The following is an 18,516-nucleotide window of genomic DNA, read 5'->3' as shown; positions in this document are numbered from 1 at the left end:
AAGACTTTTTTGGACATTGTCAGGTCAGAAGTATTGATGAAGGTGGGACAGACATACTGTAGCTGGAGAAAAGCTAAAACAAAGGTGGGGGGAAAAAAAAGACTCAGAGGGGATGTGTTTTTGCGCCTGATGGGTATTTGAGGTTCAAGAAGTGAAGAGTTGGGTTTTTGTTATTTTGATCACTGTTTTTCTGTTCGTTTTCTCAGTCAGGGAGAGGATGAAGAGGTCCCTGTTTAAGCTCCCTGTAACCATGTTCAGCCTCTTGCTCAGTTTACATTTTGAAACAGTACATACCATGGTGTATGTCTGCCTCCATTCAGGTCAATCTCTGATGTTCTTGCATATTTCAGAGATTTGCACGCACACAGACACAGACACACACACACACACACACACACACACACACACACACACACACACACACAGACACACACACACACGCACACGCGCACACGCACACACACACACTTGCATTTTTGACACATTCACAAACAAACGTGCCCATTGAAAGAGAATCATGTTTACAACATCACTTTCTATATTTTGTTTTATATTCTGTATGTCATAATACAAAGTTATGACTTCTCAGCTATACAAAAACAAAACAGAAAAAAAAACAAAAAAAACCTGACACTGTCAAATGCTGACGATATATTTTTGTTGTATTTGATGTGTGTAATTGCCTTTTTCTTATTCCCCATTGGATCGGCGTTAAACAGCTGTAATTTGCAAAGGTGCCAAATACACACATTTCAGTTTTTCCAAACACAAGAATCAGATTTGCCTTACACGCACCGTGGTTCTATAAGGGAAATGTCATAGTGCATGATTCTGTCATCACAACCGGACCCAATGTAGAAACCCTGTGGACTCCAAAAGCACAAACTTTAACACAAAACACTTCCAACCTGGTAGTCTAAGGGTTTTCAATCATTTTGGGATCCAGACATTATTGTGTCAATATATTTATGAGAGAGCCACCACAAGGGGTACCAGCATCATCGCAACCATATGGTACTCCTTGACCCTGCAAGGGGAAATTGTTTTCATTGTTCATCTTTATATACTGACATATTTATGCACTTTTCTTTATTTACACAAGTGTTTCTTCACAATTTTTCTTGCGTCACAGCCATTATGTATTTTTTTTTTCACTAGTTTGAAAAAAAACATATACTTGAAATCACACATATTTGTTCTGCAGCCTTTTTAAAACAGATTGCCATCAAGAGGCTACAAACATTTGTTCATTTTCAGGAGAATTTCATTGAGAAGTTTCAGGCCGGGGAGTCAGGGATTGTGCTTCAACCGTTAAATGCACGTCTTTCTACTTGCATCTTCAAAAAAGAACAAAAAAAAGAACAAAAAAAAGAGAAAAAATAAAACAGTATTGAGAATACAAAATGGTTGTTTTCTCTGAATAAACTGTGAAAATAAAAAAAGAAATCTCAAAGGAAGAGGGCCACTGTGTCCACAGTGAAGCCATCTGTCTTGTAAAAGGAGAGTGTTGTTGTTGATGTCACCTTTAGCATTGTAAGATGTACAGTGTGAAATAAATATGCCCGTGCAATGTGTATATATCAGCATGATGATTACTAGTTTTGCTATATGATAAAAAATAAAAGCAATTATTTTATTAAAGTTCAGTTTTTTAATGGCTTTTTGGGGAGTGCTCTGTTGTCTTTCTGCAGCAGCAAATGAAGCAGGAACACTTCAACTCTTAACTCAAATGCACAAAAGAAGACAATCAGTCGAAGCGCAGCAACATCACGACTTGTATAAATCCGTGTTTCATCAGGGTGGAGACAATTAGGACTTTAAAAAAACAAAACTATAGGAGTGTATTATATTTCCAAACAATAATTTAAAAAAATTAAGTTAAAAAAAAAAAAAAAAAAAACCCCAGTAAGAATGGGAATGAAAAGAGGGTGAAAAACCAAAGAATGAAAAAATTCAGAGGGAGGGAGGGGAAATGGTAACTGCAGTGATTGATGAGTCACATGATTGGTGGATGAGTCATCCATCTGTACACTTTACTGCGCAGGATCTCTCTCTCTCTCTCTCTCTCCCTCTCTCGTTCTCTCTCTCGAGCTGTATAGTAATTTAGCTGCTGGCATTCAAGATAAAGATTGAGTCATGTTCACTCCTGCCAGCCGGCTGGTGGAAAGGTGTTTGCTCGATAGGTTTTGCCATATCTTGTTTTCACACCTCCTCCTCCTCACTCTCGCATCACACAAGGCAATATGCCCTCCTGCTATAATTCCTTGAAGTGCTTCTGATTTGCCGCTTGTTTGGCATCAAAACAAACTTTACGTTGGCTGTGAGTGCTCCAGACACTGGCAATGATTAGCAGGCTGCCACTATAGCGTAATCACGTTACCTTTCCCACCCCACCCTCGGTTGATTGGAACTGTGCCTCTGGTGTCTTCACCTTGGCTTGATGACTGATTCCTTGAGTCCATGAATGTAGATATTCCCTCACAGCTTGTACCTTTTGTGAATATTCTAACTGGATATTTACTGATGGACTGCGCGGAACAATGAATTCGGTTGTTGTTATGGTGTTCCAGGATTTCATTTTCATTGAGGACTGGAAACCTTTCTTTAATCCAGCTGTGTTGAAGGCACGACTCAAATAATAAAAAAAAAAGAAATAGAGAAAAGAAAGAAAAAACATGACTAATGTCGATAAGACCACAAGCCCAGCTGACAACTCAGTAAGTTTTCTCCCATTTCAGGTTTAAAAAAAAAAAAAAGGTAATTAATAGCTTGAACAGATTATCACCATGACTCATGCCTCGGTCTAAAGTTAATTCTACCTTGTAGTTACTTTAGATAATCATAATGATAATTAGTCACATTCACCATTTTCTCCCAAGTTGCAGGAAAATACTTCAGTTTGCTTGAAATAACTTATCTTCATTATTAAAAGTTGTTAGGCGTGTTAGTACTTTAGTCATTAAAAAACAAACAAAAGGTATTTCAAAGTATTGCACATAATGTGATATTATAGTGTTGCTGTGGCTTATTAGCTGAGCTGTCCGCACCATGTGAGTCAGTCTGATTTACTCACTTGATTCATTGGTGGGCAAATAATTAACCCTCCCGAGGGGCCACAAGAAAAACGGATACTGCGGGTGAGGGCCAAACCCAACATTGACGTCAGCTTGGTTCACTGTTTTAATGAGCTGCTGCTTGGATTGCGCATCAGTGTGTTGTGTCCGGGAATGTTAATTCGAACTCCAAGCCTTGAACACAGTAATCCGTTTTACACAAACTAAGCACTTTTGAGCGTCACTATTGACTTTTGTGAATAAGTACTCAGAGGTCCACTTCACAATAATAAAAAAACCAAAAAAAAACTAGTGGAATGAAAGAGTGATTTGACAATTTCCTGTTGCCACTGTGTTTTAACATTTGCTTTGAGCTACCAGAAGCAGAAACCTCAGCTGTTCTTGCAGAGCTGATTCAACACGTTAGCAGAAGTGATGCACAAGTCAGAGGGAGTTCAGATGATGCCTCAGTCACAAGGAAATCTGCTCACAAGCAATCAAAACCCGCAGCTGTCTGTCGCACTTTAATTTGATCCATAATGTAATCTGAGATTTGATTAATTGAATTGTTTAGCAGAGTCTAACTTGACAAATTGAATTAAGTGCATTTAATTATAATCAAAACAAACAGAGGTCAGCCACACATGATACATGACAACAACAACAACAAAAAAGAGTGGAAAACTTCAAGATGTCATTTTGGTATTTCTGAGCATTGGCATTTTAACATTGTCTAATTCAAAAACAATAGCTGATAACTTTAGATGCGAGATAATCAACAAAACATTTCTGGAAGAAGAAATTAGTAGTAATACTCTACATTGATTGGGTAAACACCGCTAACCTAAATTAATGAGCTTTCTGTTCATTTTCATGTATTGATGCATTAGAGGTGAATTGCTATACGCGTCATGTGTTAATGGCTGCCACACATCCTGGTTTACATTAGACTTCGTAGATATCATGTGAACGGCAGAATGAAGAACGTGCCATGCAGTTATTCATTTGTCTGAACGGATTCAGTTTCTTCTCACACACAGGAGACGTTTCAGGCCTGAAACAGGACGGTGCGGCTGAACAGGTCTTTGATAATACTTGAGCTCCATGTTGAAGCTGTTGACTCAATGTGGCCTCTAAAGAAAGCTTTCATTGCCACCTTGTTGCTGAGGCTGGGACAATGAGGAGCTTTGTTCGAACGCTGGTGTTTACGTTCCCACGTTCACGTTTGTTTGTTGTTTTTTTTGACACTCTACACAATAGAGATCTAAAGAATTCCAAACACAATAGGATAAGTGTTTGTCAAGCTCGAGATCACATTATGTCCTTATAGTAATCATTTATATTTTGTCTGGTGGGTGCACCATAATTAAAATGCAATTTGAATTTTTCAGAAAGCTCCAACTCTCGCAGGCACAAAATTTGGTTTACATCCAGCGCCTGGCACACAAGACTCTGACAGCCCAACAATTCATCAGTAATAGCCTCAAGAAGCCCTTACAATTGCAGAAACAAAAAAAAATAAAAAATATGAGGAAAAATGTCAGCCATTAGGAGTATGAATATTGAACACCCTTCAAAATGTGACTAAATAATAATCATTAAATATCTACTGCTGTGGGGCTTTGGTTCAGCCTCTGACTTCAAATGTCAGTGTGACATTAGAAAGAATGAATTTACCTGCTTAAAGAGTAGAACGTTTACAACACTCAAAGGTTCTGGTCATAAAAGAGTTGGATCAATGATCAAGAGCTTATAATACATGTATCAAATGTGAAACATGACACAAATCTAATCACCATTAAATCCATGCCTCACCTAAATCAGTTTATCCACTTGAGGGTCACAGAAGATGGAACCAATCAAGCTGAGATTGGAAGGGGGGGGGGGGGGGTTCCCAAAAGTAATCTACAATAATCTACAATAACCTCTTTAATAAGCATGTTTCAAAATTGTGGGTTTAATCTGGAATACCTGCAGAAAACTCACTCTGGCAAACCGAGAAATCGCATGCTCCACATGGAAAAGCTCATATTTTCTGGCATGACATCTAACAGTGTCTTTCATTCACATCCCATTCGTTCAGGCAGATGTTGTGTTCATTTCTAGATGAACCAGGATGCCACATTGGCTAAATATGGCTACTTCAAAATTGATCTATGTGTATTTTTTTTTTTAAATGCTTGTAGGTTTCACCTGGGAAGGAACCAATAATCCAATAATGTCATAACTTGTCAAATAATATGATATATTTGAATTAACATTGTAAAAACATTTTCCCAATAACTTAATAAGTTGCCAATAATTTAAAAATACTACTATAACTACGACTGCATATCTTGAAGATGAAATATGGTTTTGCAATATTTGGGCAGTTTCTTCCATCAAAAATAGGTAAAGTTGATGAAATAGTTTCATTCACTGGCTATACATAGTATGCAGCACTCTTTGTCAATGTACGATAGTACATTCTTTTAATGATTTCATTACATTATTAATGTGTGGCTATGATATTGGCTTTATTACATTTACAATGGCCAACATTATTAGCAGATAATACATAATTAGCCAATATCACTTTATTGGTTGCTGTCGACGTATCTTCCCTTTGGAGAAAATTGCCTTGTTAGGGCTCGTGTGATGTAAGGTATTTAATGTACAATGTGACCCATATTTTCTACAGTTCTGTGTTTAAAGGGGCTGAAGACGCCACGATTAAAATGGACAGTTGTCAGTATGTAAGAATCGTAGACTTCTGTATGATGACATGTGATTGTGACCTCCATGGGTTCTCATATCTCGTCTCTTGTACCATTGACATGGTTTTAATTCACGACTTCACTACTAAACGCCTCTGAATCCAACACTATGAACCTTCAATTTTTGTCAGAATAATTTGTTGACACTTCAGCAATGATAGATATGATTTAGTTTAAGTATCTAAGTATAAGTATATCTAAATATATAACAATTCCCATTACTTGAATTTGTGTTGGTTTTTTTTGCTCGGATTACCTTTGGGGTAGCATGCGAATACCAGACAAATCAGGAAATCTTCTGAAATATATGTAATCAGCCCGACGAGTCAAGATGTTCCCATACAATAGCTTCTGACCTCAAAGAGTTTCAAATTATATCTGAATCTTGTCATTGTGAGTCACCCCCTCCTCCCTATATTTGTTGAGTTGTCTGTTAAACTACCATTGTTCGACATAATACACCCCATGCTTTCACCAGCCATTAGGACAACAGAGGCAGAGCTGCCGAGGCTTCTTCCTTGAAACCACATCCTTTGTTTATGATCCCTTCAACCCTTGTCTTTTTGCTCACTCCTTTCATCTCGTCTTTGTCCTGCTCTCCACCCTCATTCCCACCGTCTCCCCTTTTTCCTTCAATTATCCATGCCCCCCCCCACTCCTTCCTAATGCTACCTAACACCCAATCTTCCTTCCCTTTTCTTCTCTATCCTCTCTCCATTTCTTGTTTTGTATGCAAGCCCCAAGGGAGGGAAATGGGTAAAAAGCACTCTCTCTGCACCACTGTCACAAAAGACTGGTGAGTCATCTCCACTTATGTCCCTGTCTCCCTCCTCCCACAAAACACACACACACACACACACACACACACACACACACACACACACACACACACACACACACACACACACACACACACACACACACACACACACACACACACACACACACAGGAAAAAACACTCAAATTACCTGCCCTGCACTTACAGGAATACATGTAGCGATGCACACATGGCGGTGAGTACGCCGACACACAATCAACACGCAGTGTGGAGACACAACCACAGACGCACATTCCACAGCTCCACAGATCAATCCTGAAATTAAAATCCAAGTCACATCATCTAGTTAATCATTGTGGTTGAAAATCACATCCAATGATATTTGCTGCTGCCGCTCAGACTTGCTGGGGTTTTTATTCAAGCGGCTCATGCAAAATATGTTCATGTTCACACATCAAGAGAAAGAAAACTAATTAACATGTGGTCAAAACGAGAGAAAAAAGAGTGAAAAAAGGGAGTAAGGCAGAAATTCCCTGTGTTAAAATGTGGTTTAGGGCTTGCTTTATCCGCCTACTGTTGGTGGGCCTCGCAGGAAATGCTTTTGCGCCATCTGTTGGTGAAATCAGCTACGTGCTGTGCACAAGATGGCAGTCTTGAATGAGATGTGTGCAGAATAAATATCCATCCACACATCCATACATACATCCCCTATAACACTGATTTTTTTTCCGGTCAGATCTTTTCAGTCAAAAACACTTGTTTGTAAGTAGCAAATATTTATCCGTTGAATGTTTATTGGGCAGGATAAAAAACTTCCGAGTTGGATTATCTCCTTCTTAATGGTTGCAGAGTTACTAGACTGGGAATACACACACACACACACACACACACACACACACACACACACACACACATATATATATATATATAAATATACACTTTTTTGAAAATTGATATTGAAAAATCAGGAAGTTGGGTAAAATTGTAATAAGTTTAAAAAAATACAATTTCACCATTAAGTCACACTCATGTATGGTATTTTGTTGCTGATACTTGAAATAGTTTTTGTTGATCTTCACTTGCCTATTGTGTTTATGCTGATTATAAACCATTAAAAAAATCGTTGGACTGCACAATAAGATGCAAAATCATCAGAATCTTTGCTTCTTTTTTTTTTTTTTTTACCTTAGTAGTAAAAAAGAAAGAGATATTTATACTTATTGTAAAAGTTCATGTTTAGCTAAATTACTTGTGTGCTGTAGTTATTGCTATATTCTTAGCTCCTACGAACCTAGAGGTCCAGACGTGTACATACCTTGAAGTGGATTACATTATCAAGACATACATTTTCATTGTCTTTCATTGTCTCATCATGATGAGTCATCACCATTGAGTGACTTTTTTTTAATTATTCTTACAGAAAAATAAAGATTTGTTTCCAAAATAAGTTTGAGACAAGGACGCAGTGTTAAAAAATATATAAAAAAATAAATAAATCACAAACTTCCTGGTTTCTGTCTTTTGGAGAACTTGTTTTCAGTGATGGTGTGAGCAGGTTTGTATATGTCAAAGCACAGTCCACCACAAGGACATTAAAGCCTCACCTGATTACTCTTTACAGAAACCTGCTTGTGAGCTATTCAGACACATCAAATATTGAAAGCCCGGAGTTTCCGTTTCACGCACAGAAAGGGAGGGAGAGAGAGCAGCGAGCCAGACAGAGAGGGGGTAACAACCTGGGCAGAGGAAGAGAGGAAAAAGTCAACTAACGGTGGGATTAAGAGGAACAACACAATAGGCACCCTGGGAGGGAGACATATGAGCGGAGATGGAGGAAGAGAGGGAGGAACGAGGAGAAAGCACCGAAAGGTGAGGCAAGGAGAGAATGAAGGTTTCCAAATAACCAGGCGCCTGCCTTGAGTGTAACCGTAGAGGCTGAGCTGGTGTAAGCCGCTGCTGATAGATTAGCTGATAACCTTCTAGTCAAGTGGTTTGTTTTGTTGTTGTTGTTTTGTTGTTGTTTTTTTCAATTCTGCCAACTTCTTGTTCAAACTGCAGTGGGACGACTTCTACCCAGGCTGAGACGCTGTCGGCGAGCTGCGACGAGGAGGGCGATGAGTCCCGCGAGCTCAGTCAACCAGAGGAAGACGACAAGGCTGACTGTGGAGCCTGCGATGGAGCGGCAGAGCCCAGCCAGGTTCCGTATGAACAGAAAAAAACAGCACTGAGGCAGGTTATGGTCACTTTCCTCTCAGTGATGAACACTGGTTTCTCCTTTTTTTTTTTTTTTTGTCTTCTGGTCGGTGGTGCTGATGAAGGCAGGAGAGGATCAGTGCGTCAGTGCTACAGAAAACTCAGAGGAGACCGCGACTCCCACGGTGACACGGGAGAGTACCGACTGCCTCCCGGAGTCCCCCCTGCCGACAGAGGACGAGCTCACACCACCATCAGTGTCCTCTCATCCCTCCGTCTCGCAGAGTAAGCCACAGTTGAGCGAGGAATGCAGGCTGCGTGGCATTAGGGTGCCGTCTTATCAGAATGGACACACGTGGAACAAACGTACCTCAGAAACTTCTAACTCAACTTATGTCTCTGTCAATTTTTTTTTTTTTAATAGTTTCTCTTTTCACAGGTCATTCATCTGATCCCTGCTTTTATTGCTTGAGGTCTTTGGACTCAGATTATCATCCTGAAGCTGCAAAACAGGTTGTCACATTTAAATTATAATATCCACATAATACACCGACAAGTAAAACAGTCGCCTCAACAGATTTTGTGATACCAGCCCAAACCCTTTACTCGCTAAACAGTTTTGCTGTACAATCAAAATGTTATAAAGTTCACCTCGGAAGAAGCCTGAGCTTATGAGAAATTCATATTTAATACAGCCAACACTGAACTTTCAATTGCAGAAGTAGCTTACTGTATAAGGCCGAGTACTAGAGTATATTGCACACATGTAATTTCAGAATTCTTGTGCAATTGCAAGGCTGCAAAAAAAAAAAAACCCGCCTATGGAGATAAAAATAGTAATGTGATGTCAACACCTCCTTTCTTGTCTATGTTTCAGTAAGCTATTCAATAATTTACTCAAGTCAATATCTGCAAAAACAGAAATGTGACTCCCCGACCTGCGGTGAGACCGAGTTACAGTGATGATATGCAAGGAGGGAGGAAAGACATTACAAACATTACTGTAATCAAGGAGTTCTTTTTTTTTAATCCAAGAATGTACATTTTTTTCATTATGTTCAAACTACTTTCCGACTTTTAAAATAAGATGCTCAAGTTCCCATTCATATTAAAAGGAGCTGATATTTGTGCAGGTTTATAGCCAATGGCTTTACAAAACATCTGTTAACAAAAAGTTTTTTACACTAGTCTGTGAAATGAGTTTTCAGTGTGAATAGTTCATCAAGTTAAATCAAAGAAAACATCAGCCACTGATTATATTATTAAGTGCATTTAGATGGGGAAAAAATTTTCCCCCCACTATTAATTAACAACCACACTTATATTTGTCATTGACTGAAGTTTAAGCAGTGAAGCAAATACAAATGTAATTCCGTTTTTTTTTTCTTATCTAATTAAAAACTTAATTATGTATTCTGTATACGCTTTTGACCAAAATCTCACCCTGTCAAATTGGACTTTAAATTGAAAATCTATATATTTACATGGTGCGTTACAAAACTATGTCCATATCAAACAGGAAGACTCTGATCCTTCTACACCACTGCCCTCCAGTGGCCAGAAGGTGAGTTACCAAACAGACCCGAGGCCTCACTTCGGGGTGGCCTGTTCCTCCCACTCCACATGCCGTCCTCTGTGGGGCAGCGAGGGGCCCTGTTGGGGACAAAGGCACCAGGACATGCCCGACGAGACCGACACCTGTCCCCACTGCCATCTGGGTTTGCCCCTTGACACACTGCGCTGGCATGAGGTTGGCACTCATACTTGTAAACAGTCACGGCACACATAAATAGACACGTCAACAAACGCTACCGATCGTCACCCCGTGTTACTCGAGAGCTCTCCGCCTGTTTCCTTTCTCTGTGCACAGGCAAAGTGTCTGCTGTTTGAAGGGCTGAGGAGCGCAAAGAAGTAAAAGAGGCGCCATCGTCGGACTCAATATTCTAAAGAATATTCTTCTCTTTGGAAAAGCAAAAGAAAAAGCTACCGTATATTGTCTGCTTTAGGAAATCCTCAGGAAAATGTCAAAGTTCTGTGCAATATCTGTTGGTGCTCGTATCTGTTGAGAGTTACTTTCTTTCTTTCATGTTCTGCACGTTTCAGTTTGAAGCAACGCTCAGTTTCTGAGTGTACTAACCTTCCGTTGAAAGTGAAGACAGCACTATTGCCGTTGTGGTGTTACTGAAAAACACTGAAAAACAAAGCAGTACAATAACTTCAATAACTACTGTAATCACAATATTATTTTATTACTAATTGAAAATTAATACCTGATTACAGTTGTAGTTAATGTTTTAATGACTATATTAGGCCAGTTCCTTTACAGTTATGACTACTATTAATGCTTTCAATACTGTTGAAGTGTATTTAATTTACAACTGAAAATAAGACTTCATTACAGTTATGATATCTAGTTGTTCTTTAAATACTATAATAGCAGAATCATTTTATTAGTAATTAAAATCATGAATAATACCTGGTTACTGTTACTGCTTTAAAAACTGTAGTAGATAGGTTCCTATGCTAGTAGAGACCAACATCAGTACTTTATTACAGTTTTTCTAGTTACTATTTTGAATGGTGAAAGAGTTGCCAGTTACTAAAAATAATATGTCACAAACTCATCTTGGGCCAATTCACCGCTTTGTAGTGTGTGTTCTGAGTGAGTATAGGGGAGGGCTGTTCCTGCATGATACGTTGATTTTATAATGTTAGTTTTTAATAACAGCTTTATTTAAGCTTGCATGTACATCCCTCTATCTTAAGCCTTTTGGCGTGAGCTTCCTTTTTGTAATATTTATTACCATTACCATTGGTTAATACCATATACCAAATGTTCCTCTCCAGAAATGATAATTTTATGGAAGAAAAAATAGCGAGAAAACTGTGGATTCTGAGGAGTTGTTTTCAAAATGTATAGATAAGATCAATTCTCTCTTCCAGTCTGATGACATCATGAACTCTTGCTGCTTCCATTAGGGTTGCATCATTCACACCAAGAATTACCCAATACCTTGTCAATCACACTGGGACCACTTAACTTGCATGTCCTAACTTTCAGAATAAAAGCCCCAAATGTCTTCAAAATGAAAGTCGTTTTTTTTATTAAAAATTACAATGTTGATTTCAAAATGGATATTTGAGTGTTTAACTAGGCAAGGGATGAGCTGGCTTTTAAAATAAAAGCCCAAAAGTCCTTCAAAATAAAAATCCTTGTTCATCAAAAATTACAATTGTGACATCAAACTCGATACTAAGTGTTTATCTAGACTAGGGGAGACCTGGATTTCGAAATAAAAGCCCTCAATTTTGTGAAAATAAAAGTTTGTTTATTAAAAATGACACTAAAAACCCTAGAAAAATTATATTTAGAGATCAGCCCGATTACAGTTTAGTTGGCTTTCAAAATAAAAGCCCCCAATTTTTTCTTAATAAAAGTTCTTCTTGTTAAAACCCCCCAAATTTATAATTGATCAATATTTAAGTGGTTGTTTAAGTGTTGTTCATGATTTGGCTAACAGTTCCAAAAAATAGTGACGGGAGAGATGCCTCGAAGAGGACACGAAAGGAGGAGTAAGGATGACGACATCTGGTCATCTTTGTCTGTTGGAGACGCCTTTGATGTAGTTGATGAAGTTGAGAATTTCAATACCAGCAGTGAGAGGCAAGCACACAAAATTTACTGACATTTTCAGGTAATTGATCTATCAATGACATTCATAGCATTTATTGAGAATACCTTTGAAATTATTAGTATTGATTTTTGTGTATAAATGAAATGCTTACAATTCAGATTGACTTTTAGTTGGGTTTTTTTACAACGTAGTTTTGCTCCACCTTTTCTGTAACGTTCAGTTCTGTGATCATTCCAACTGCAGGTTATCATCAACATGATAACAACGCAAAACCAAGCGCGGGAATTTTTTTCTTTTGAGGGCAACAGCAGTGAGGTGAGAGAAGAGCCCCATGGCAACAGTAGCTTAATGAGCTGCTGGGAGTTTTTTCCTGAAGACTGCTTACGGCACGTGTTCAGTTTTCTCGAGGATCGAACTCGCAGAAGTGCAGCCCTGGTCTGTCACCGCTGGCACAATGTCATGCGCTCGCCGTCACTCTGGCGCTCTCACGTGTTTCACTTCACTGGCCAGCCTTGTGCCAAACACTCAGAACACATCAAAGCTGTCAGCTACGTGCAAAACCTGGGAGCCCACATGCAACACCTCCAAGTGATTGTGTCTCCTCCAAATACATGCACAACTGCCAAGCGACTGACGGAAGCCATCACTGGCCTGCTTGATGAGCTTGAGAGGTAAAGTAGTATATCTTTCAATGTTAATCATTATCATCACATCTTCATTGGCTTCTGGCTTACTTGTCGTCCTCAGAGTGAACAACTCTCTGCAATCGCTCTCCATTGTAAAGTTGAAATTGGACAGGAGATTTTGGACAACAGCATTCAAAACAGCTTTGTTTCACTCCCTGAAACGATTCCTATACGAAGGAACCGCAAGACTCACTGCAGTTTGTTTAAATGAGATGGAAGGCTCTTTGGATGAGGTGAATACGTTAACAGTCCACAGATACTGTGGATACGATGGTCATGAACAATAATATCATTTTAGCCGAATTGTCCTTAGCTTACTATGTCATACACAATTCACCTAACTTAATCATAAGACATGATAACCAACAACTATGAGACGCCCAGAAAAAAAATTATAAAATCTGACGTCGTGGTGGGATGAATAGAATTTGGCCCTTAACATCAAAAATAAGGAAAAGATCATAGACTTTAAGAAGACAGCCACCATTTGCAATAGGGTGAAGAAAATCTCAAACCTTCTGTTACTGTGACTGAGTGACTGTCTGCAGTACCTATAACACGTGATGGATGCACTCTTACAGTTGTGCTATTGCAAAGAGAAAACTAACTAACCACCTAGATGTCAACTGCTGAATAACCCCCCCCCCCCCGCCCCTTGCTGAGCCTAAATCCTAAAGTGTTCGCTTATGATTTTAAAGAGAAAACAGTAGATTTGTATTGTTATCCGAGCACATCCCATCCATTTGACAAGGATAATAGCTACATTTGCTAAAGTTCTTTCATACCTTTGTGTTCAGTGTTTTCTAATTCTCTATTCTCTAGGGTATGGAAGTGCTCAACACCCTGTTATATTACCAGCAACACTTGGATCCTCCCTGCGACGTTTTCTCTTTGGAATTGGACAAATTCTTTTCCTCTTATGAGTTCACCTTACATGTCAACCTCGCCCAGATTGTGTGTAACCTGCCGAGCCTCACCCACCTGTCTCTGAGTTACTCCTGCCTGTCCGATGAACTGCTCTGGGCTCTTCTGAAGAGAAACAGTCCAGGGAATCGAGACCGGAGCACCCTGGAAACATTTTCCTTGTATTGCAGCAGCTTTGAAGAGAATCAGCAGGTGCACATGAAACACAGAAAATCGACACGGGAGTGTTATTTCATCAAGAAGTTCCTTTGTTTACTTTCTGTCTTTGCTTGATATTTTCTGTCTAGATATTGTCTGCCAACTCATGGGCAACTTTTGTGTCAAGTTGCCCAAATGTGAAAATCAAGTTCTCAGTTGCACTGGCCACCAACATGGAACGGCTTGCCACAATCCTTCAGTCTGACATTCCCCTGACAGAATTCAGCATGACGGCTTTCTACAACCATGCTAGATTCAGTCCCACAACACTCCTCCGTGATCTGCTGCTTCCGTACAGACACAGCTTGCAGGTGAGCCACCATCATTATGTGCAGAGTGAAATGTTTACCCCGGTGAACGGAACACACCTTATTAGAGGTCATCTGCACATTCCATCTTCAATGCCACTTTATCCACCACCGTACACTCCCCATTTGGTATTAATTCAGGTCATTGAAGTGTGATCTAAAAGGGTTTAAAGAATGAAATGAAAGTTCACAAAGAAGCAGTTTCAAGCACTGGTATTCTTTTCTTCTGTCTGCAGAATCTGAATCTGGTAATAAGCAACAGCCTGGAGTCACTGGATGATGCTCTGCTGGAGCTGGTTAACATGTGCGAGCACTTGGTGGTGCTGTATATCAAGGCTTTCTTGGAAATCAGCATCATCCCGATGCTGCTGCACATCCGACGGACTCGAAACACCTCGCTGAACACCATCACAGTAAGGAAAAACAAATGTGGCCTAATCTGCATATATCATGTTGTAAAAAAATATGCACGCACGTTTAAGCTTGGTATTATTTTGTCTCGCAGCTGGGAATCTTCACGTCAAGTCGAGACGAAGAGGCGAAGAAAGACCAGCTAAATCAAACCATGCAATCCCATCTGCACCTCCATCCCAAACTGAAATTTTCCGCTGCTGTCTACACCTTGGCTGTCAGTGATACACAGATAGGGATTAGCAGGGGATAGCAAGGAGGTAAGAAGCATGGCCGCTGCGTCCTCCAGCTGCCTGGAGATGGCTATGCTCAGAACAGAAGCTGCAGAAGACCATACCAGGAGATTTTCACTCATAACCATGATGCACATACTGACCGGTCTGACGGAAACACCCACTCGGACATTTCTGGCAGTTCCAGATGATTGTAGGACAACTTGTCCGCAAAGCTGCAACCCCAGAAAACCTATCCATGGATGAGATTTCACAATGTTTTGGGAGGAAATAAATACTGTACAATGTACTTTTACATCCATCCATCCCTTTTCTGCCACTTATCCTGGGCTGGGTCGCAGAGGCAGCAGTCCAAGCAGAGTTGCCCAGACTTCCCTTGCCCCAGACACTTCCTCCAGCTCTTCCGATGGCACCCTAAGGCTTTCTCAGGCCAGCCGAGAGACATAGTCCCTCCAGCGTGTCCTAGGTCTGACCCGAGGCCTCCTACTGGAGGGACATGCCCGGAACACCTCCCTAAGGAGGGGGGCATCCGAAACAGATGCCCGAGCCACCTCAGCTGGCTCCTCTCGATGTGGAGGAACAGCGGCTCTACTCCGAGCTCCTCCCTGGTGACTGAGCTCCTCACCCTACCTCTAAGGGTGCGCCCAGCAAACGCTCCACCAACCTGAAGGGGGCAAGCCACCTTTTTCCGGTCGAGAACCATGGCCTCAGATTTAGAGGTGCTGATCCTCATCCCAGCTGCTTCACACTTGGCTGCGAACCGTGCCAGTGCATGCTGAAGGTCCAGCTTCGATGAAGCCAGCAGAACCACATCATCTGCAAAAAGCAGAGATGAGATCCTGTGTCCCCCAAACTGGACCCCATCTGGCCCCTGGCTGTGCCTAGAGATTCTGTCCATGTATGTGATGAACAGAATTGGTGACAAAGGACAGCCCTGCCGGAGGCCAACATGCACTGGGAACTGGTCCGACTGTCAGGAGTCACACACCTCGCTCCAGCACCGGATCCTCTCTGGCACTCCTGCAGGCAATCAGCTAATTGATTGCCATGCATTCTTAAGCCCTGCAGTGAGGTGGGAGGACACTCACTCCCCGGGGAGGTCCCCGTTCCTGTTTCTTGGTTCCAAGAAGTTCCCCGTCCGGGTCCCGTCCCGGTTCCAAGAAGTTCCCCGTCCGGGTCCCGTCCCGGTTCCAAGAAGTTCCCCGTCCGGGTCCCGTCCCGGTTCCAAGAAGTTCCCCGTCCGGGTCCCGTCCCGGTTCCAAGAGGCCCCCAGAGATTCCCCCGGGTCCCGTCCCGGTTCGAAGAGGCCCCCCCAGAGATTCCCCCGGGTCCCGTCCCGGTTCCAAGAGGCCTCCCAGAGATTTCCCCGGGTCCCGTCCCAGTTCCAAGAGGCTCCCCAGAGTTCCCCCGGGTCCCGTCACCGTTCCAGCTCCCCTTTCCCTGTTTTCACAATAAACCTTTGATGTTTGCAAACAATTCACTGCTTTGAGGTCTGCTTTTGGGTTCAGGACACTCCACGCGCCGGCTCCCAGCCGTGACACCGACTTACTGCCAGCAATGTGAACCAAACTCCTGCTCCGGGCATACAAGGAACAGGAACCAAACAGCTCTTAACAAAGGTCCTCGGACTCCATACTCCCGGAGCACCCCCAACAGGACGTCCCGAGGGATGTGGTCAAACACCTTCTCCAGATCCACAAAACACATGTGGACTGGTTGGGCGAACTCCTATGAACCCTTGAGCACCTGGTGGAGAGCATAGAGCTGGTCCAGTGTTCCACGACCAGGATGAAAACCGCATTGTTCCTCTTGGATCCGAGGTTCGACTAACGGCTGGATCCTCTTCTCCAGTACCCTGGAATAGACTTTCCCGGGGAGGCTGAGGAGTGTGATCCGTCTGTAGTTGGAACACACCCTCTGATCCCCCTTCTTAAGAAGAGGGACCACCACCCCGGTCTGCCAGTCCAGAGGTACTGTCCCCGCCCGCCACGTGATGTTGCAGAGACGAGTGAGCCACGACAGTCCATGCACATCCAGAGACTTAAGGAACTCTGGGCGAATCTCATCCACTCCTGGTGCCCTGCCACCGAGGAGCTTCACAACTACCTCGGTGACTTCAGCTTGGGTAATGGACGAGTCTACCTCTGAGAACCCAGCCTCTGCTTCCTCAACGGAAGACATGATAGTGAGGTTGAGGAGGTCCTCGAAATATTCCTTCCACCGCACGACGACATCCCCAGTTGAGGTCAACAGCTCCCCGCCTCCACTGTAAACAGTGTTGGTGGAGAACTGCTTCCCCCTCCTGAGGCATCGGATGGTTTGCCAGAATTTCCTTGGGGCCGACCGATAGTCCTCCTCCATGGCCTCTTTTGCCTCTACCACAGCCCGGGCTGCAGTTCGCTTGGCCTGCCGGTACCTGTCGGCTGCCTCGGGAGTCCTATGAGCAAACAACGCCCGATAGGACTACTTTTTCAGCTTGACAGCGTCCCTTAATTCCTGTTTCCACCACCAGGTTCGGGGGTTGCCGCCACGACAGGCACCAGAGACCCTGCGGCCACAGCTCCAAGCAGCAGCTTCGACAATGGAAGTGAAGAACCTGGTCCACTCGGACTCAATGTCTCCAGCCTCCCCGGGATCCGTGAGAAGCTCTCCCAGAGGTGGGAGTTGAAAACTGCGCAGACAGAGGGCTCGGCCAGGTGTTCCCAGCAGACCCTCATGGCACATTTGGGCCTGCCGAGTCTGTCTGGCCTCCTCCTGGTCCAGCACATCCAACTCACCACCAAGTGGTGATCAGTTGAGAGCTCTGCCCTTCTCTTTACCCGAATGTCCAAGACACGTGGCCGGAGATCAGATGACACGACCACAATGTCTATCATTGACCTCCGGCCTAGGGTGTCCTGGTGCCACGTGCACTTATGGACTCCCCTGTGCTCGAACATGGTGTTCGTTATGGACAAACTGTGACTAGCACAGAAGTCCAATAACAGAACACCGCTCGGGTTCAGATTGGGGAGGCTGTTCCTCCCAATCACCCCCTTCCAAATCCCGCTGCCATTGCCCACATGTGCGTTGAAGTCCCCCAGTAAAACAATGGAGTCCCCAGTTGGAGCACTATCCAGCACCCCTCCCAGGGACTCCAAGAAGGTCGGGTACTCTGAACTGCTGTTTGGTCCATAGGCTGAGACAACAGTCAGAGACTTGTCCCCTACTCGAAAGCATAGGGACACGACCCTCTCATTCATTAGGGTGAACTTCAACACATGGCGGCTGAGCTGTGGGGCAATAAGCAAGCCCACGCCAGACCCCCTGTCGAGGAGCTGGGCTCCAGAGTGCAAGCTGT

At 42.5% G+C, this 18,516-nt stretch overlaps 1 protein-coding gene across 1 annotated transcript; it reads left to right on the top strand.

Moving 5' to 3' along the window:
- Positions 1-12,764: 12,764 nt before the first annotated feature.
- On the top strand, positions 12,765-15,196 carry LOC308139520 (F-box only protein 39-like; the record flags this gene model as incomplete). Its single annotated transcript, XM_080508981.1, has 5 exons — positions 12,765-13,004; positions 13,925-14,218; positions 14,314-14,535; positions 14,769-14,945; positions 15,038-15,196. 5 exons carry the CDS (start codon positions 12,765-12,767, stop codon positions 15,194-15,196), a joined length of 1,092 nt encoding a protein of 363 aa, XP_080365107.1.
- Positions 15,197-18,516: the final 3,320 nt, after the last annotated feature.

The sequence above is a fragment of the Blennius ocellaris genome (assembly GCF_963422515.1).
Source record: "Blennius ocellaris genome assembly, chromosome: 14".
NCBI lineage: Eukaryota > Metazoa > Chordata > Actinopteri > Blenniiformes > Blenniidae > Blennius > Blennius ocellaris.
This window is presented reverse-complemented; position numbering and strand designations above follow the sequence as displayed.